Source organism: Pezoporus wallicus, unplaced genomic scaffold, assembly GCF_028554395.1.
Source record: "Pezoporus wallicus isolate ANWC-B61680 ecotype Strahan unplaced genomic scaffold, APGP_CSIRO_Pwel_v1 contig_5863, whole genome shotgun sequence".
In the NCBI taxonomy this organism is placed as follows: Eukaryota; Metazoa; Chordata; class Aves; order Psittaciformes; family Psittacidae; genus Pezoporus; species Pezoporus wallicus.
The window spans coordinates 447,354-468,571 of NW_026635152.1; the positions used below are offsets into that span (position 1 = coordinate 447,354).

Consider the following 21,218-nt stretch of genomic DNA (forward strand, 5'->3'; position numbering starts at 1 on the left):
CCCGAGGGGAGACTGAGATGAGCTCTTAGGCAGAAGCTCTTCCCTGTGAGGGTGCTGAGGTGCTGGCACAGGGTGCCCAGAGAAGCTGTGGCTGCCCCATCCCTGTCAGTGTTCAAGGCCAGGTTGGACACAGGGGCTTGGAGCAAGCTGCTCTATGGAAGGGGTCCCTGCCCGGGGCAGGGGTTGGAGCTGGAGGAGCTTTAAGGCCCCTTCCAATTACAGCTCTACTATTCTTATAAAGGAAGGGCTGGGGCAATTGTTTTCCCTGGGGGCACTCGAGGGGGGGCAGAGGGAAGCTGGGGGGTGGCAGCTGCTCCCCACAAACTCTCGGCTGTTGAGACCTGACAAATCCTTGAAATCATGGCAAATCCATGGAAATCACACCAAGTCCCATGGGAGCTGCTGCAAACCCTCCCAAAGGGCAGGTCCCCAAGGGGCCCGAGTGAAACCCCACACAGAAAAACTGGATGCTACAAAGGTTCTTAAATACGTAGTTCAGATTTATTTAAAGTCAAGTCAGTTTGTGGACACTATTTATATTATTAAAAACACTTGGAGGTTGGTACTTCTAGCAAAAATATACATTTCAGTTTGAGGGTTGTTAACGCTGGCGAGGAGGGAAGAGCAAATGTTCCCCAGGTGACGAGCATGAGTCCCATGTCGGCCACGCTGAGGAGGACAAATCCCCTGGGATCCATCCAGTGCCTTCCCCCAGAGGGCTTCAAAGTGCTTTAGAAACGGTCATTCATAACCCCCCTGTGAGGTAGGGAGGGGAAAGGGAAACTGAGGCACGACAGGAGCTGGGGGGCAGCAGCAGGGGCAGGTTTGGGGCCAGCCAGCTCTGGGAGGGGACACCCAGAGCAACTCCCTTGGGGTTTTAAAGGAATTATTGCACCAGGGAAATCTGCTACCCTGAACAGGAGGAAAGTAAAGTAAAACCGACTGATTTGCTCCCACAACCCCTCCTTGGGAATATCGGGATCACAATAAGGCTGCTCAGGACATACAGGACACAAGCTGCAGGTGGGCAGGTCCCAAGAAGGACTGAGCCCTTCCTGGAGCTCTGTGTCTCCCAGAGGCTGGGGGACAGGAAGCTCCTGTTCATCGTTGGCAACCCACCCTTGGTCTCCCCTTTTATAAATCCTTGGCATTTCTACTGGTTTAGAGCTTCAAAGCTCTTTGCAACCAACACACCACCTAATCCTTGTGCTCCTCCTCCGAGCAGAGAAGAGACAATCCAGCTCACTTTCACATAGGGGAAACTGAGGCAGGACAGTTAACAGGTCAATGCCCTTTCAGCATCACAAGCACTTTGGGCTGGCTGTGGCTCTCCCCTTGCTGGTGTTTCTGAAGGCTTTGCTTGCTCAGGTACTGACAGGGAGCTGCTGCACAACCCCCTGAGCCCCCCAGGCTGGGGAAGGGGCTGCAGGACAAGCCAGAAGCCCTGCACCTCACCCTGACCAGCCCCAGGCCTTGCACAGGCCTTTCTGGTAACTGACATCCCTGCAGGACAGCCTGGGGAGCACAAAGACTCCATCCTCTGCTCTGAAGGTGGGTTCTGATGAGCCAAACCCACCTCCTCGTCCCTCCGTCTCTCACATGGAGGTGCTGAGCAGCAGGATCCCTTTGAAACAGTGGTACCGGGAGCAAGGGAAGGCAGAGATCACACAATCCCTCTGGGAGACAGGAACATACCACACATCGAGGGAAGGGGGCAGCAGTTGAGGGTCTCTGCTATGACCACACCACCCACCTTCAACACTCTGGCTTTTCTCTGGGATAGGGAGAAACATCCTTTCATTACACTGTCCCTCACGGCTCAGGACCACTTCGGAGTGCAATACAAAGGTCAAGACACATCGTCGGTGCTGTGGCTGGCCCCAGAAGGTACCTGCACCACGCTCGGGTGTCCTAATGACCACATCATCTCCCACCATCCCCAGACTGCTGGAACCCCCACCATGTAAACCGCGTGGTTGCTCCAAGGAGCAGCTGAAGAGCTGGGCTGTAGTAACGGAAACTGTAGCTTATGATTTGCCTTTGTACATTTGTTAGTGTGTGTTAACAGGAGCCCTGGGCCTAGCAGGCGGTGGCTGATGGCATCTCGCCCTATGTACCGTACGTCAGGGTCACGTAGAAAAGAGTTTCCAGTAGAAGAAATGGAAGACGTGGGGGGAAAGGTTTTCTTTGTTTCTGTACAAAGAGTCTTGATGGGAATCATGGCTTCATTTGCATAAATAACAGGTCCTTAGTACATGTCCTTGTAGATCTCCTGCAGAAGAGGGTGCAGAGATGTCTCAGTCTCTGTCTTCTTGATCTTCTGCACGAGCTGGGCGTGCTCTGTCACCAGCTGCCGCAGGTCTGCCATCTTCTGCAGCAGCTTGGGGAAGAGGTACTGGGCATCCGGGTGGTTGGACTGCAGGTGGAACTCCAGCGCCCGCAGGATGTTATCCTGGATCTCCTCCACTTGCTTCACGTTCATCAGGCCAGGGCGGTCTGTGGAGAGGAAGCTGCAGGGTTATGGTGTAGCCCTCCAAAGCACATGCTCCTCCTGGGAAAAGGGAGACGGGGACTGTAACCCACCCACCATGACTCCAACCTCAGCAGCTACACCAGGGGAAGCGTGCCCTCAGCCAACACATCCCACAGCAGCATACAAGGAGGTGCCACTTCTCACTGCTGGTCAGCATGACCAGCAGGTCGAAGGAAGGGATCCTGCCCCTCTACTCTGCTCTCATGAGACCCCACTTGCAGCACTGCGTACAGTTCTGGTGTCCCCAACATAAGAAGGACATGGAGCTGTTGGAGCAAGTCCAGAGGAGGCCACGAGGATGCTCAGGGGCTGGAGCACCTCCCGTATGAAGACAGGCTGAGAACACTGGGGCTGTTCAGTCTGGAGAAGCTGCGTGGAGACCTCAGAACAGCTTCCAGTGTCTGAAGGGGGCTACAAGGACACTGGAGAGGGACTCTTCATCAGGGACTGCAGTGATAGGACAAGGGGTGATGGGTTCAAACTGAAACAGGGGAAGTTCAGGTTGGATCTAAGGCAGAAGCTCTTCTCTGTGAGGGTGCTGAGGCACTGGCACAGGGTGCCCAGAGAAGCTGTGGCTGCCCCATCCCTGGCAGTGTTCAAGGCCAGGTTGGATGGAGCCTTGGGTGACACAGTCTAGTGTGAAGTGTCACTGCCTGTATCAGGGGTTGGACTTGGATGATCTTAAGGCCCCTTCCAACCCAAACCATTCTATGATTCTACACACCTTGCTCTCAGTTCAGGCTTGCCAGGCATCAACTGCCATGAAGAAGTGCTGGTTTTGGAACTGTTCTGTTCTTCTCCCACCCCCCTAAGACACCCCTGGCTGATCTCTGGCACCCCTGAGCTGCAGCTCAGGTCCCGCAGCACATCCCAAACCACCTCTAGGTACAGGAGGACTCTTCTTGACACTTTCATGGCCAAGAGCACCCGCTCACCTCCGCACAGGATGATGGCAGCCACAAACAGAGACAGGTCACTGTCATCCAGCTCCAGCGCATTGAACTTCACTGCGAACTCAAACTTGGGCTCCATGATCTCGTTGAAGGGCTTGCGCAGGCTACGCAGGAACTCACGGGTCACAAAGCCATTCCCATTGGCCACCAAGAGCCCATCCTTGTTCATGATAGAGGCCAGCATGGCAAAGATGGCCTCGTGCACCCCGTATTTCAGCAGAGTCACTTGGTCGTTCAAGTAGAGGCCTATGAAGCTGGGGATGCTCTTGGCAAACTCGGTGAGCTCCCGCACAGTCTCGACCGTGGTGCACTGGCAGCGGTAGAAGACGTGCACCCCGATCTCCTTGTAGGGGGGGATGCCATTCACTAGCTGCTTCCACACCAGCCCCTTTTCTGCCTGCCATAAGGTGTCCATGTCATGGATCACAAAAGGCTGCTTGAAAAGAAGCAAGCAGTTAGGAACACATTTATGACCCTGCTCATTGAAGGGGGGTTGGACTAGATGGCCTATGAAGGTCCCTTCCAACCCAAACTATTCTATGAACATGCTGCAGGGACTCAAGACACCAGCTCTGCCAAGGACACTTGCACTTGTCTGCCTGTCCCTTTGCTGTTCTCTTCCTTCTGGGGCAATCTGTACCCCCAGAACAGCACAAGTCTGCAGAGGAACAGGAATTTGCCCAGCCAGGGGCAGGATCGGTACAGCCCATCTGGCTGCAGCTGGGAGCTGCTGCATGGGGAACAGCCACAGCAGGATCCCCCAGAGAACAGCCCCCTGTGTTGGTCATGGCCAACCCTGCCTGCCCTGGTGAGGGAACTTACTGGGGTGCTGCTGGCCTTCCCGGTCAAGATACCTCTCGCCTTCTTTTTGGTCATGTTGAAGTTCTTCAGGTAGGCGTTGTAGATGTGCTTGGAGAATGCCTTCAGGTCGGCCACCTGCGGGTTCTGGCAGCTGATCTCACTCGCTGTCAGCCCTGCCACCAGCTTCCTCTTCTCTGCCTCGGGCATGCGGCCAAAGCGGATTGCTGGGGGGCAACACCAGCTGGTCAGGACACTGGGGATGATCCAAGGGGATGCATCCAGGGAAGCAGCATCTGCTCTGCCACCACAGAAGTCTGCTGGTGAACACCGACACAATGCTTCTCTGGGGAGGCAGCTCCTCCAGCACTGACACCTTCATGAACCAGCTGTTACTGCTCCTGATTACTCTTGCCAACACCAGCTCCCATCCCCACTCCTCTGGGCTCTCACACAAACCCCTTTTCCCACATAAAGACCTTTACTTGCCCCAGAACAAGATGGTTACACCTGAAGCTTAAAAATCCCAGCACAGAAGAGCAATCTGTGTGTCCAGCTCCCTCTGGGCCAACCCATAAGGGAAGGCCACGTGGCACCAGCCAGCTGGCATGGTGGGGACAAACCACCCCTTCTTGTGGAGAAGGGGATGAAGAGGCAAAGTCTCAAAGCATTGTGTTTGAAAGATGATTCCCTTAGCAAGATGACAGCAATGGGCTAAAGCAAAGGCACATAAAACCCCTCACAGAAGGGCAGGTGGCCCCTTGGCACCCAGCAGTGACACTCACCATTATGGGACATTCCCAGTGAGAGGCATTTCTGGAAGCGGCAGTACTGGCACTTGTTCCTGTTCTTCTTCTGAATCTTGCAGCTCCTCTTGCACTTCTCATACTCCAGTTTCATGCGGATCGTCCGGCGGAAGAAACCCTGCAGGTGGTGGCACAGAGGGGCACACAGAGCAGGGGGACAAGGGAACAGCAGTGTTAGCACCTCCGGCTGGGGACAAGGGGGGGTCTTATCCTTAGGAGCCTCATGGGGGTTCGGCCGGGTGGGGAGGAGCAGCCCTGGCTCTCTGACACAAGCAGTCTCCACCTCAAGGAGAGGTTGTGTGGTGGGAGAAGTGGCTGCAGAGGAAGGGCTCTGGGCTGGTGCTGGGAGCTGTGGGTGTGATTCTGCAGGCAGAGAGGAAGGCAGGGACAAGCGAGCCCCAGCCTGCAGGAATGTCTGGCAGGGCCTGGGCCCAATGCAGCCCCACTGGCATCTGCTGTGGGGGAAAGAATTTCAGAGGTGCATCCAAGCTGTGGCCAGTGATCCCAGGGGGATAAACACACAGCTCACTGCTGAGCTGCAGCACAGAAAGCATCTTTAACAGCAAAGCCAGGGTCCCCATGGGGACAGGCAGATTTGCCTTACAAAGTAAATCATGATGGGGCAAGATTTAGGCCTTACACATCTCAACTGCCTCCCCCAGGTCAGTATCTGTCTGCCTGTACTCTCCACACTGGTTGCAAATGATGTTCAGCCTGGAGAAGAGAAGCTGTGTGGAGACTTCAGAGCAGCTTCCAGTGTCTGAAGGGGGCTACAAGAATGCTGGAGAGGGACTCTTCATTAGGGACTGCAGTGACAGGACAAGGGGTGATGGGTTCAGACTGAAACAGGGGAAGTTCAGGTTGGATCTAAGGCAGAAGCTCTTCCCTGTGAGGGTGCTGAGGCGCTGGCACAGGGTGCCCAGAGAAGCTGTGGCTGCCCCATCCCTGGCAGTGTTCAAGGCCAGGTTGGACACAGGGGCTTGGAGCAAGCTGCTCTATGGAAGGTGTCCCTGCCTGTGGCAGGGGTTGGTGCTGAAGGAGCTTTAAGGTCCCTTCCAACACAAACCATTCCATGGTTCTAAGTTTCTAAAATCACTCAATCCTGCATCCCTGTTTTGCTGCAAATCTGCTGTCTGAAGATATCATGGTCCCAGGGGTCAAGTCCCTGCCTGGCCCAGCCCCTCACGCACCTTGCAGCCCTCGCAGGCGTGGACACCATAGTGAAAGCCCGAGGCTCTGTCTCCGCAGACTCTGCACTCCACGTTGAGCGCTCCCAACGCTGCCTCCTCGCAGCCCATCTGCAGTTGGTCCGACAGGGAGGGAGAGGAGCTCTGCGAAAGGTCTGCAAGCACACAGCAGGTACATCCCTTTGGGCTGCAGCCACAAACCCAGTGTTCTGTCCAACTGGGATTGCCAGCACTGTCCCACCCTGCCACTGGCATTGCAAGTGGGCAGTTAACGTCTGAGATCAGGCACTCGCTGCGGGCAGATGCCAAGCACAGAGCCAAAAGTGCCCTCGGTGTGAGAGACATCAAATCAGTGCTGATTTCTCCCCTCTAGGCAATGAAATCCAACCAGCAATGTTATAATCCCCAGTTGGCAGGCGGCTGGCACAGGGCTGCCCAGCTGGGAAGTCCACGGCTCTGGAGGAGCATTTTCAGTAGTAAGAGTTCTTCCCACTTCAGCTCCTATAATCAGTTTGCACTGGAGACTTCAAGAAGTAGCCAGGGAAGCATTCTCAGGCACCCTGGGAGTCCCCTCACGTTACCCCCCTATCCTTTTAACTTCCATCTCCTAAATCTCTGGCAATGGCTGTGCAGTAACTGCACAGAAAGAACTAAGCCTCTCCCTAAGCTGGCTCTCAATGCATCTTCTCGTAAGGGGGGAGATTAAAAACAAGCCACCAAACTCCATTCAGGGGCAGGTCCTCTGCCCTTGCAGCTGAGCATGTGGATGCCTGGATGCTCCCAGGGCTCCACTCACCTGTGTAGCTGCTCGAAGGCAGCGAGCTGTCTGGTCCTCCACTTGCGTCTGAGGCTCCGCCTCCCACCATCACTGCCTCTTCCTCTTCCTCCTCCTCTTCCCTGACCTCAGGTACTTCCTCCTGTAGTTGTTCCATAATTGATCACCCCTCAGTGCCAAGACTGCAATCGCTGTCATAGCTCTGGCATCATCCGCGTCTATTCGAGATGGACCCTACCAGGCTGTTCCTGTTAGCCTGTGGGAGAGAGAAGAAAGCACCCGCTGAGCACCCCAGCAGCAGGGCAGTATGGCACCACACCAGGACCCCTCTGCTTTCCCTCCTTAAGCCAGGGAGACAAGCAGGACCTTTAGAGGTCACTTTACACTCTGGTACAAACACTCTGCAGGCCTCAAGGAAGCAGAAGCTCACTGGAGCTGTATTTAAAGCCCAGCAGACAAAGCCCAGACCACAAACCAGCCCAGGCATCACGCAGGGACCTGCAAGTCCCACAGCAGAAACACTGCCCCAGACAATGTCCCGTGAGCAGCCAGCACCCTGGGGTGGCACAGTGGATGCTGAGGCCAGGTCTGACAGCACCAACACCACCAGAAGGATTCTGATAGAGCTGCCTTCACCCTCCACCCCCGGAGCTTGGAGGGAGGGCAGCAGCCAACCAGGGCACAGCAGCTCTGTGTGGGTGGGAGATGCTGGTAGAGCCAGGCTCAGTTAAGAGCAGACAGTGGCTGAGAGCCCCTGGCCTGTGTGAGCCATCTGCAAGCCTGATGCTCCCTGTCACGCTCCTTCCCATTCCAGCGCTGCCAGTTCCACCAGTTGTGTTTATTTCCACTTGCTGTGTTGTAACTGGCCTCGGCTCCTGTGCCAAGAGCTGGGTTCAACGCGTTGCTGCTGCTCCGAGCAGCTGCTGGGCTGTGCTCAAGCAGTGTGATCACAACAGCAACACAATCCAGCCTGTGTCCCAATCCCGGGTTTCCTGCGGGAGGAACGGCCCCGTCCCCCCTCCTGCACGCTTCCGCTCCTTGTTTGCCTTAGTCCATCCCAAACAGCCCACAGAAAACTCAAGCTGTGTGAATGGTGCATCCCCACTTCCCATCTCCCTCCTATGCATCCATGCTGGATCTTGCCAGAGCATTCACCTCATGCCTCAACATCCCAGTGCTCTTTTACCTCCAGATCTTGGGTCCTAAACTGACTCTTGCTTGAATAATTAATATCTCAAGCCCAGTTTATGTAGAGTTGCATCCAGTTCCTGAAAGGAGCTATTTTTAAGTGGAGAAATAGCCACTGAAATCCATCTTCCACCAGCAAAGCCTCAATTTGCATGCGTTAAACTGATGCAGCATCCTCGAGCCCACAGCAGAGGGAAATGAGTAACCTACTCACAGGGAACTCGCACAGGATCAGCCTCCAAGCACCAGGATGGTCTGTGATCCATGCCCAAGCCAACACCACAGCACTGGCCTTGACGGGGGACAGGAGCAGTGAGCCCAGACTCCCTGGGCTCATTTTCCCTCCTGCAGCAGACCCTCACATTGGCACTTGGAGCTTGCGCCACAGCCAGCTCCTTGGACTCACTGGAAAGCCATCAGCAAAACCTGCAAGCAGGAGGCTGAATGCAAACATGTCCCAAAGCCAGGGCACAAGTCACCTCTGGAGCCTGGGGCTCCTGCAGGAGAGGGGGCTTTGCTCTTCCCCTCCACACTGGGAATACCAGGGGCAGGGCAGATGGCTTTGTTTCCAGGAGAGCTATGTTAGAGGCAGCCAGCAGCCCCCTCAGAGCAGGAGCAGGAGCAGGCAGAGGGGTGCTCAGACAAGGGCAGAGCACTCCCTCCCTGTGCCTCCACAAGAGCACTGAGGGACCATTGAAGGGCTGTGTTATCCTTGGCCTCCTCTCACACATCCCCCATGGTGGGACATGGCACACGGCAGGAAAAGCAATTCATGGGAGACGGAGGGAAACGAGCTCCATGGGTTTGAAGGCTATATATAAATGAATGTACAAACATCAGGAAAATGCTTGTGCCTGGAAGAGCAGTTAGCGAGGGAAGCTTGCGGCAGAAGAAACTAGGCTGCAGTGGAAAATACAGCCTGCAGCAGCTTCATGAGATTCTTAGCAGCTCTCTTTTGTCTCTGGCATCCAGCACAGGCCACTTGCTTTAAACCCAGTGCAGATGAAGCCCTCTGCTTCACCCCAATTGCCACTGGAACAAGGTGGACGCATCACTTTAGCGGCATCCCTGGCACACTGTCCTCCATCCGCCTGACCTGCTCAGGGCTGTGCGCTCCCCAGGGTGGCAGCAAGTCTGCAACACACAGCTTACACTGCCAAACCCACCAGAGCAACCCCAAAACCGTGCTGGGGTCAGTGCCTGGAGATGGGGGGGCAGCCCTGAGAGGGCGAAAAGTAGGGGCTGGGATGTTCACAGAGTGCAAGGCCAGGCTCCAGCTAAGACTCCCCATGTAAATGCAGGCGTCAGGGGAAAGATAAGGATTTGGATCCCACCCTTTGAGAGCGGACCGAGCCAGAGAGAGAGAAAAGCTTCTACCAGAAGGCTCTGAATGTATTGTTTTAGTATCTCCTTGCAGGCCAAGAGTGCAGGGGCCTGGCCAGAGGGAAGCTGTGAGCACTGTTTGCACACCTGCCTTTCCCTCAGCCATTCCCCTGTTTTCTAAACACACACAGAGGGAGGGAAGAGGGAAAACGGGATTGATTCCACACAGGAGGCTGCACCCCTGCCCTGGGGCCAAGGCAGCCACCGCCCGGGTGAGAGGCAGGGCACAGGCTGTGCCTGCACCCCAGCATGGAGCCAGCCAGCGTGGCAGGCACCCCCCCCCTTCCCCCGAAGAGGTGCAGCCCCCAGCCCTCCCCTCTGGGCCAGGGGCAGCACATGGAGGCTGTGGGGCTGTGCTGAGGTTTCACACATGCTCCTCTGCTCCTGTGAGCCCCGTGGTGCAGAGTGGGGTGTCCTGGGAAACCAGAGCTCCCCAGAGGTTCCTCTGAACTCTGAGCATGAGCACAGCCATGGGCAGAGCTGTCACAGCCCCGCATCCTTGTGGGATGGTGCTGGGGATGGCAGAGGATGGCCAAAGGGCCCATCTCAGCCCCAGGACCGCTCCATCCACTTGGTGCCTTCGCATCCAGCTGCAGAGCAGGCAGAGCCAGAGGAGGGATGACTGTCTCCTCCCCTTGGCTAAAAAGCACCAGCCAGAGCACAGCCCAAAGCTTTGAGCTGCAGCACACAGCCTCCTCCTTTTCCTGTTCATCAGCTGTTACAGGGCACCGATGGAAAGAGGATGGAAACATGGACACAGAAAGTGAATTACTTCCTAAGCGCCTCTGGAGAATCCAGCAAAGCCGTTTCCTTTCCTCTTCCACAGGATGGAAATGAGCAAGAGGGCAATCATCTCGTGACTTGCTCTGCCCTTGCCTCAATCCCCGTTCCAAGGAGCTTTGGTAAGCCTGGCAGAGGCAGCAGCCACCCTCCAGGGAGCCAGCAGCAGTGGGGCTGTTTGCTGGCTCTGGGCTTGGGCAGATGCCTGCTCCCATGCTGCAAAGAGCACTGCAACAGGTTTATCTTCACTAGAAGTGGGAGCTGGCATCTATGCCAAGCTAAACCATACAGCAGGAATGGGGGAGAGACACGGCACAAGGGGAGGAGGAAAGAAACCAGGTTTCTCACCAGTGTTCCTGTCCCAGTGCAGCGTCACAAGACGGGGACGTGTGTTCTAACACAGACACTCAGGTGCTGGCACCCAGACAGCCCCAGAGCCAAAGCAAGGAAGTGCTTGTAATTAGAAAGATCTCATCTTTAACCCAAGTGTAGTTTCACTGGTGGTGAGCTCGAACAAGAGGTGATTTTGGTGTGCTCACTGGCCAGGACACATGCTCCCACTCCCCTCCAAGAGACATCCATTTGTTTCCAATATATTTACCCAGATGGGATTGCCCAAGTCCCCACTGCAATCTGGAGGATCATCCAGTGTAAGATCCTACCCTGGAAGATGGGAGTTTCCAGGCAAAGCAAAGTGCCAAAGAACAGGTCCAAACCTCCCTAGGGCCAAGTCACAGAGCTGACCCGCTCAAAGCAGTTGTTCAAGTTACTGGAAAAGAGGTCACCAGGAATTGCAAAGGGAACCAGTTTACGGCAGGAGCACTTCCAGCCTGTGTTTGTATTCCTCTGGGTTGGAGTTTTAGCCAAATTCCCAGTCAACAGAATTGAATCCCTTTGGAAGGGGCAAGATGAGAACACAGCCCTCTGTACGCTTCCCGTGACGCACAGCACATCACAAATCCACAAAGAGACATTGAACTGAATCCATAAACAAAATGTGATTGCTGCTCCTTGGCCATCACTTGCGGATGTCCCCTGGGATGTGTCACAGCTTCCGATAGCTGCAGACCAAGTACCTGTTTCTGTTCCTCCTCCTCGACATCAGCTACTACCAACAAAAGCCAAATAAGAGCTAAGCAGATGCTGCAATAGAGGAAAGGTAACTTGAGTACACCGAAGATGTTTTTGTTTCTTAAAGATCATGAGCTAATGAGATCTCAGCAGCACTTACTGCCCAAGTGCTTCCCCCCTTACTCACAGGCCTCAAGGCAGACTACATCAGCTGGGGTGGAAAAGCCCTTTAAGCTCATCCAGTCCAACCACTGCCCAGCACTGCCAAGGCCACCCCTAACCCATGGCACTGAGGCCTCGTCTCCACGCTGTGTGAACACTTGCAGGGACGGTGACTGCAGCCCTGCCCTGGGCAGCCTGTTCCAATCCCTGAGCACCCTCTGGGGCAGGAATTGTTCCTCAGCTCCATCTAAACCTGCCCTGGGGCAGCTTGAGGCCGTTTCCTCTTGTCCCATCCCTTGTTCCTTGGGAGCAGAGCCCAGCCCCTCCTGGCTCCATCCTCCTCTCAGGCACTTGTAGGCAGCCATCAGGTCCCCCCTGAGCCTTCTCTTCTCCAGCCTGAACCCCCCAGGTCCCTCAGCCCTTCCCCATCACACTTGTGCTCCAGGCCCTGCACCAGCTCCGCTGCCCTTCTCTGGCCCCGCTCCAGCCCCTCAATGTCTCTCTTGTAGTGAGGGGCCCAGAGCTGAACACAGGATTCGAGGTGCGGCCTCACCAGTGCCCAGCACAGGGGCACAATCCCTGCCCTGGCCCTGCTGCCGCACTGGTGCTGATCCAGGCCAGGATGCTGGGGGCTTCCTGGCTGCCTGGGCACGAGCTGCTCGTGTTCAGCTCCATCAATCAGCACCACCAGGTCCTTCTCCATAAACTGCTTTCCAGCTGCTCTTCCCCAAGCTTGGAGCGCTGTTGGGGTTGTTGAAGTAACATGCAGAAATAAACTCAGAGCCAGCAAGGAAGAGCCCTTCCATGTGCCCCTGGCCAGTGTTGACAGTCGGGGCCAGACTTTTCTTTTGAAGCATCAGCTCAGGCATTGTACCATGAGCCAGCCCAGTGCCATGATGTTCTCCCCAGTGCTGGCTGCATTTCACCAAGCACGAGCCCTGAAGGTTGAGCAGCAGGGTGCTGCCAGAGCTGCTATTGCCCTCTTGCTGCCCAGGGAACTCAGGAACACGTGACAGAGGGTGCAGGAGATTCCCTCACTTGCCTTGAGCAGCCAAAATGAATCACACATCTACCACATGTTTTAACTCACCCACTTCCTGGACACTGAATGGAAAACAAAACTTACGAAGGTTACAAAACTCGCTGATCCTTCTCTTTATGCACCACAATTGCTGCTGTCCACAAAACAGAATCACAGCTCCAAAATGAACTTCCTGCTTTCTTGCCTGTGCTGAGTTTCTTCAGAAAGCAAGAGGTATGGTAAAAACAGAAGCAAATCAAACTTTGGGCAAGGAATTCATGTGTAGAAGGCAGTCTGCCAGGCTGCTCTGCTCTTTATTTCATCCTCCAGGAGCTGCAGGCACCCCTGGCACAGCAGCTCCATAGATGTACTCAGAAACTGGGAGAGGGTTAATGCTTTCACAGGAATCATCCCTACACCTTCCCATTGGAGGGAATCCCCGCTCTCTTCATCATCTGAGCAGCTCTGTAGCTGCCTTTAGCAGAAGGGGTAAGAGCATGGTGGGAGGTGAAGAGCTGAGCAGTTGTCAGCTCTTCTCTGAAGTCCTTCTTCATGACCTCTAGCAAATTCCATCAATCCCAAAACCTCCATTTCCTTCATCATCATAAAAACCCCCAACAACCCAAACCCCACCCCCAAAATAACCAAACCCAGGACTTTGAGTGCTTCCTTCCTGGCGCTGCGTTAGCTCACAGCCACGGCATGTTTTGGATCCATCGGTGCCAAGTGTCATTGTTTGTTCCCCACTCACGGATTTGGACCCCTGTCTGCAGTCACGCTCCCAAGCCTGGCCCAGGTCAGCTCAGCACACTGCTCGTGACCCCTCCTGTTGCACGTTCCTAATCCAAGCGTTGCCAGGATTAAATAAACGAGCACATCCCCTCCTGGCAATTGCTGACCAATATTTCTGGTTTGCTGTCAGCTCAGAACAGCCCAGGATGCCCATGGGCAGGAGGGGAACGTGGCTCTGACCTGCTGGAACAAGGACCACAGCCAGGAGACAAGCAGGTATCAGAAAGGTGACACCAGCAGGGCTGCTCAGAGCTGGAAACTCATTGAAGTGCTGCTATTTGAGAAGATCATTAAGTCTGGTAAGGAGAGAGGCTCATCCCACTGCACTCCAGTGGTGCACTGGCTTCACAGCAGAGGTGGCTGTGAAGCCCTGGCAATGCTTTGGGAACAGGGTTGCAAAGAGCATACATGGAGCTGGCACAGAGGCACAGAGCAGCTTGTACGGGGCTGCAGTGATGATTGAGGGTCTAAAGGGACTCTTGGACCCACAGACCTTGCTCCCATCTCCTGGTAGGGACCCACCAACCCAGCCCAGTGGCCCCTATTTATGTTCTTTCAGCAGCCTCTGCTGCTGTCCCACACGTGCCAGCTTTCACATTCCTGTCTCTGGAAGTGCCACAGAAGCTGTCTGGGATATATTCCCTTTACCATCCCGAAGGTGAGCCGGTTGGCAGCTCAGAGAACCCACCACACCACTGTAAGCTGATACTTTCCACAACTTCTTGCAGTCCCCTCACACTTTACTCCAGGGCACTCTCTGCTTACAGACCCCTTGTCCTGAACCTGAGCAGGACACATGGAAGGATACAGTTTCAGGAACATCAGTAATTATAGAACAGGGCTGACAAGGGAGGAGCTCATGGGAAAAGCAACACCACTTCCCAAGGCAAACAGCGGGCACAGGCTGTTACAGACTCCAAGCAGCATTTCAATGGAAAATGAGGAAAGCAGCAAGTGGAACAAGTGCAAACAGGAGCAGTGCTGGCAGCGAGCAAGGCCATCAGTTGGCAGTGCTGCAGGTACCAGGAAACATTCTATTTTTGCCCAAACAGTGTTACTGGGACACCAGCAAGTGTCACCCCAGTGTCTGGATGGGGCAATCAGCTCCCCAGAAAAGCAATGAAGGGTAGAAAAGTAGCAGCTGGCCAATGCCACCCTCTGGATCATACATATGTGTGCAGGCTGCTGCCTGGAGCCAAATACCCAGTAAGGTTACAGTTAGGCTTCCAGTGCTCCCAGATCCAGGAAAACACCCACAAAATCAGTAGCAAGACAACTTCTTCTCTGCCAACTGTGTGTTCGGCTGCACGCCCAGAGAGTGAGCACAGGCCAGGGAGGGGATCCTGCCCCTCTGCTGTGCTCTGGGGAGACCCCCCCTGCAGCCCCGATCCAGCTCTGGGGCAGCAGCACGAGAAGGAGGTGGAGTTGCTGGAGCGAGGCCAGAGGAGGCCATGGAGATGCTGTGAGGGCTGGAGCAGCTCTGCTCTGGAGCCAGGCTGAGAGCTGGGCTGGGGCAGCCTGGAGGAAGGCTCCTGAAGGGGAGACCTGAGAGCAGCTCCAGTGCCTGAAGGGGCTGCAGGAAAGCTGGAGAGGGGCTTGGGACAAGGGATGTAGGGACAGGACAAGGGGAATGGCTTGAACCTGCCAGAGGGGAGACTGAGATGAGCTCTTAGGCAGAAGCTCTTCCCTGTGAGGGTGCTGAGGCGCTGGCATAGGGTGCCCAGAGAAGCTGTGGCTGCCCCATCCCTGACAGTGTTCAAGGGCAGGTTGGACACAGGGGCTTGGAGCAAGCTGCTCTAGTGGAAGGTGTCCCTGCCCATGGCAGGGGTTGGAGCTTTAATGTACCTTCCAACACAAACCACTCCATGACTGATTCTCTTTGCAGTGACAGAGATTTTAGATCTCTGGGCTAAACAGTAAAAACCCCCATAACTAGACAAGAATCCTCCAGCTTATATGCAGGTTTTGTCACACTTACATTTGCACTCCCACAAAAGTGCTACTGGTTTTGTAGACCTTAGCAAAATATCCTGGGCACGCTGCTCTGCTCCCAGGATGTGGCTGACAGTGAGCAATTATGCTCAGGCCCAAGTTCAGATGATTCAGCAGGGCCTAGGAACAAATCACTGTGTTTGCTGCATCTCTATTTTAACCACAGAGCAAGGAAAAAGAGCGAGTCTGACTGTGAACATCTCCATACAGAAAACCTCAGAGAACATTATATTAGCCTTGTTACACAAACTAGCTCAACAGCCTCTTAGGGAACTACAGGGGAATGATGTTTCCCGACTATTTTTGGCTACATTCACACAACCAGAGCTGACTGCAGAAGGAGGTTTCCCTGTGTTTTCAGCAGCGATCCAAGCAGCAATCATGTCAGCAGCATCCTGCCAAGACTCCTCTGCCAGTTAGAGGATCACAGCACGCTCTGACCATTTGGATTTCCACCTCTTTAGAGGATCACAGTGTGCTCAGCTGGATTTCCACCTCAGGCCCCAGACCCCAAACATGTGAGCAAAGCATTAGCATCTTTTACAACATCCTCATGTCTTTGGCATCATCTTGGGGGTACAGATAGAGCAGGCGAAGTACACAGCCAACAACGACCACTTCCTAACACAACCAGGTCAACCAGCTCCTGGGAGCTCAGTGGGTTCCAACAGCTCTAGCTCATGCTCATCAATGACCCTTTCCCAGAGATTCCCATGTCCTTAAGTCCCACAACACGCCACAGTCATGAGAACCCACTGACCATCAGCCCTCATGGATTTAACAGCTTTCAAGGTCCAACAGCTCCAGCAGAATCCACAGAAACAACTTCAAGGTGAAAAGCAGGTTTAGGCATTTTCAGAAATATTCCAGACTGGCATTAAGATAGAATCAAGAGTTGCTTTAAAAGAAAACAAATGTTTGTAAGAAATGGGGCAGGACAGGAATTTGAGGCTCCCATCACTGAGGTGGCTGCACAAAACACTGCTTAGTTTGAAGCCATCTCACCCATCCTCTCTTTGGCCTGACCAAGCCCTTCCTAATGAGACATTCATTAGTAAAGTTTGTCCTAACAGACCATCAAATAAATGCTTCCCTATCAGCTCAGGTAAGAAAGCTTATCTGCCTTTCTAAACCACCAGAGCTGTTCCCCGTCTCCATTCCACGTCTCTATTATGGGCTTGAATGTGCATGTTCTGGTTTTTGCTATTCCAAATCTCAGTTCCCAGACTAGGGCAAACCAGAAAATGCAGAATGAGGGCAACAGTTCTGGTTAGTATAGACATTATCTGGCTGTTGTTCTCCACAAGCCTCAGACACGTGCTCTGGCTTGACCCAGCACCACAAGAAGTGTTTGTGCTTCTGTCTTGTGCTTTCATTCTATCTCCTCCTCCCCAGTCAGGATTCCCTGCAAACCACAGCCTGCACAAACCCCAAACCTTTGATCAGAACTTGGCCATGGGGATCCCTGGAAAGCACCTCAACACACACTCTGGAACCCTCTGTGAAACCAATTTGAAAGATCTGACTCAATGGATCTTGATGTGCACAAGCTCTTGGAAGACACACATTTTCCAGATGCTATGATCCTAACAAGGAATATTAGAGCATTTCAAGATCTCATCCTGAAAGTAAGATACATCCCGAGTCAGTTCTGCTCTAAACCCTTCTTGCAACCAAGAAGGGCTCCACTGAACCCTGGGTTGGGTTCATTGGAGGGCTCCAATGAATGCCCAAAGCATTCATACTGGGGAAGATGCCTTGATCAACAGGCTTCATATTGGCATCAACTGTTCCACTCTAAACCCAGCTTTGGGAAAGTCATTTCCGAGGTATTCTGCCAATGCAAGCACATTGCAGAGTATAAAATGAAATAAAATAAAAGTTCTACAGAAAAATCTTACTTGTACTCGCTCTGGAAATCACTTCTGCTTGTCTAGGCTTCCCCAGAGTCTCCAAGATTATTCCAGGGATAAGCAGTGTATCTCTGAATGGTGACACCTCTAGAAAAGCAGATATTCCTCTGCAGTCCCTGATAAGAAAGCAGCTGCACAGCCTGAACAAACCTGTGGGTATGAGCATGGGCAGCTGTTCCTGCTATAAAGCAAAAGAGCTAATACAGATCACAAAATAAACCAACATCTCCCAAATTTCAGCCAGGACAAGCCAGGCTGAGTCCTGGCAGCACCTTTCTACCTTTTGGGCAGAAGCACTGTCACAGCATCTCACCCAGCTAAAAAATCATTTATGTGTCAAGTCCTGCTGCACGCAGCAGCCCCGGAGTCTCTGGTGGTTCCAATCCCTCTGTCTAAAAAGACATTTGCAGATTTACAGTTCACAATTCAACAGCTACAGACAAAATATTACCAAAAGGCAACAAGATGTACTGTACAAAGATACATACTGGTCAGCAGGCAAAATGCTGGAGAGACAGAGACCATTAACATCAGTAAGCAGCTCTGTACAACAGTGCTCTTCTGATCAGCAAAGCCTCATGTGGCTCATTACAAAATCGTCTCCACACACTGCAAAGATCCTTGGAAGTCCATCTCTCGAATGCCAGAACAGAGACAGCACAACAGCTGCCCCAACCTGACACAGAAACCACATCTCTGTCCAGCTGAACACCTCAGATGTGTGTTGCAGCAAAAATAACTCCCCCCCCCTACACACAGACAGCCACAGCACCCTTAGAGGCTACACGCAGCACAGGGCTGCAGGGCGACTGCAGTGAAGACTTTGGGGCATCATTTCAGGGGTCTGTGGGCAGGACAATGTTCACCCAAGGCCGTGCTGACCCCCTCCTCAAACTCCCTGCCCCAGCTCTGCTGTAACCCACTCAGCTTTGTCACAGTAAGGTGACAGACAGTACCAGCACTGCTGCCAGATCACATGTCTGGATCGGGAGGTTACCCAAATGCAGTCCCTGATCTCATGTGCCCTCCCCAGTCTACAACAGCCACCTTCAGTCATAAAAACCAGTGAAATAACCAAATATTAGGTCATTGCACTTTGATAGTAACAGTTGGCTTAGAAGAACAGGATTAGACTATGATACTCGCAGCATACTCCTAAGTGTAATCCATTCAGATTGCATTCAAAAACTGAGCAAAAATAAGGCATAAAGTTTAAATTTAAAAAAGCAAGTTTAAGCTCATGGACAAAAGGAAAGCTTGCTGAAAGCAAGCTGCACTTCCTAGGCTCTTCCCTTTCCCAAGTTTTTAAAAACATAGGTAGGATAAATGCTTTGGTAGATGGAAGGGAAAGGGTTACCTCTCCGGAGCCACTGTCCCCTGTCTGCCTGTCGCTGAAAGCCACTCTTCAGTTACCATGTCAGCATAGAGAGCTGAAGACTGAAGCAATCTGCAAGAGAACACAAGGGGAATTTGCAGGGCTCTGCTGAAGGCCAGATATTTATGCTGCTGGAAGAACTGGGCTGGATCCAACAACAGCTCTGCAATTTAAACACACGCTCCCTCTACCGCACGCTGAAACCATAGGCGGGGTGAGTCCCCTCGCAGCGTCTCCTGGAGCTCCAACAGCTTCTGTGAGCCAGGGAGGAGAAGGAAACCCCCAACAGAGCCAGCCCCAACCCCTCACCAGGCTTTGAACACCGCTGCCTTAGGTCAGAGGCCAGTGACCTTGAGTTTTTATGACAATGCATGAAGCAGATGCTGGAAAAAGGTGTGTGCTGGCTGTAAGGTGGTTTGTTTACTCAGTTTGCTTAATCCACCTTTAAAAGGCTGCCAGAAAGTTACTGCAGCTTTAAACTTCCTTCTCAGTGGTGGAAATTCGAGGATTTGACAGAGTTCATTCACTCTTCTTGGTTTTCCTGATAACTTTGCAAACAGCCTGAGAATTTCAGGCTCAGGAGAGCATTAAGAGACCACGGCTGGGGAGAAAAAACTGGCTTGTGAGGCTTTGAACTAGAGGGCTCGGAGAAAATGCGCTCTATTTTTAGATACAGTTATGCAGACTAACTGGACTAACATATTAAATAAAGATGTTGTGAACATGATGCTACTTGAACCCTTGTACCCTGCCTGACATTACCCAAGCTTAGTGGCTCCTCCTACCCAACAGAAAAGCCCCTTTTGGGATTGCTACCTCCAACACAGCATGATGCACACAGCAGCGGAACACTGACCATGAACCCAGCAAGAGGGGTGCCTCAGCAGTCAAGGGGGGCAAATTCAGGGCAGAGAGTGAATGCCACAACCTCTGCACACCCTCCTGCACCTCCTGGGTCTGCCACAGCACCCACACCTGCTCAGAAGAGGATGGGAAAAGGAAGTAAATTCCCTGCCCCAAAAGCTGATGCTCCCAGCACACCAGTGTGAGTGTGGAGAGTGTTTCCTACACCACCGACAGTCCAGGTATGCCCGGGGGAGGGTGTGAGTGTGAGAACCACAAAAACATACCCAGTCCTTTGCACTGGAGCGTCATTTGCATGAGGATGGCTCTTTCTTGTGGTCAGTGATAGAATAAAATCACAGTTCCCACCTTGAAGAGTGTCTGTCCTGGTAGGCAAACACGTCTCTACCTGGTAGGTACAGAAGAGCTTGACTGCCCTGGGTTTGCAGGCAGAGAAGAGAGTGGTTGCACCAGCTTTACAGGCAGAGGGGCTGAGACCTGAGCCAGGACAAGCCTGCCCAGAGGTCATCTGGGGAGGGAAGCACAGATCCAGCGCCCAGCTCTCTGCTTTAATGAGGGCCATAAACCCACACACAGAAGCTTCACTTTCACAGTGGGACACTGAAGCTACAGCAGGTTCTCTCCCAAAACACAAGGTGGTTTTTCTAAACGCCCAAAGTTTTTCTTTAACCCTCCTGGTGAGACGGCAATAAAGTCTTTACAACCCCGCTGGCACACCAGGAGCGTGCTTACTTCCCCTGCACCAGCAAGAAAGCCTGTCCCTGATTCAGGAACAAAGTGAAACGTTGACGCTGTCAAGGAGGGCATGAATCACACGCTGGGAGTGCACAAATCACACCCTGAGCTCTCACCCATCACTGAGCAGAGCACTCTGCTGCTGCCAGAGAGCTGAGCATCAGAACTGAATTACTGGCTCACCTTGCCCTGCTCACAGCTAACTGCCAGGGCATGCCCCATCACCACCACACACAAGGCAATACTTGCACCAGCTCAGCAGGGTGCAGAGGGAACCTGCCAGCACATCCCTCCTGAACGCTTCCTCTTGTAGCCCTGGCTGACACACCACACAGTCACAGAGAAAACTCCCACCTCAGCACAGCCTGGAGCATGTTTGCAACAGGAGAAGAAAGGGATTTTCCACTGAAGGCAGCCAGGGAGATTGCACAGAGAGAGATGGCAGGAGGAGGGCCAAGAGTAGTAGAAATGGGATGTGGGCTGCTCAAACCAGGTCACCAGTGCAAGAGATCGACACTGCTACCAGCCTTCAGACTCCCACCACCACTGCATCCTCTTTCCATACTCAGATCCCTCTGCATCACCATGATGGACAATACCCAGACCCTATGTCACATCCAAAGTCTGCTTCTCTCTGCCCAGCCCCTGCCCATTCAAAGGGGCTTTCCCAAACAGGAGGGCTCAAGAGACCCATTCCTGCCCACAGACATGACTGTCATTTGTGTGCAAGGGGCCTCCCAGCACAGCTGTCAAAGGAGAAGGTGGCCAAGGCTGAGTAAGTTACACCCAGACGCTGTTTAAAGCCCTGCAGACACAATACAGTCGGTGACAGACAGATGCTTTGGGAAAAGCATAGATGGGATCATCACAGTGGGGGATGTACTCTGTCC

The 21,218-nt window shown here is 53.3% G+C and overlaps 1 protein-coding gene across 6 annotated transcripts; it reads right to left on the minus strand.

Annotated features, from left to right (window-relative positions):
• Nucleotides 1–2,169: 2,169 nt before the first annotated feature.
• PPARD (peroxisome proliferator activated receptor delta) lies at nt 2,170–19,771 on the minus strand. 6 transcript variants are annotated; one of them, XM_057404761.1, is made up of 8 exons: nt 19,586–19,771; nt 18,712–18,801; nt 7,074–7,308; nt 6,281–6,432; nt 5,070–5,208; nt 4,309–4,511; nt 3,469–3,922; nt 2,170–2,496 (listed from the first exon to the last, which is right to left on the minus strand). In XM_057404761.1, the coding sequence occupies exons 3-8, from the start codon at nt 7,207–7,209 to the stop codon at nt 2,249–2,251; spliced, it is 1,332 nt and encodes a 443-aa protein (XP_057260744.1). In that variant the 5' UTR covers nt 7,210–7,308; nt 18,712–18,801; nt 19,586–19,771; the 3' UTR covers nt 2,170–2,248. The 6 variants fall into 6 exon arrangements, with proteins under 6 accessions (XP_057260744.1, XP_057260738.1, XP_057260769.1 ...); XM_057404755.1 differs by lacking the exon at nt 19,586–19,771 and having other exon boundaries at nt 18,712–18,921; XM_057404786.1 differs by lacking the exon at nt 19,586–19,771 and having other exon boundaries at nt 3,469–3,919; nt 18,712–18,918.
• Between the last annotated feature and the right edge of the window lie 1,447 nt (nt 19,772–21,218).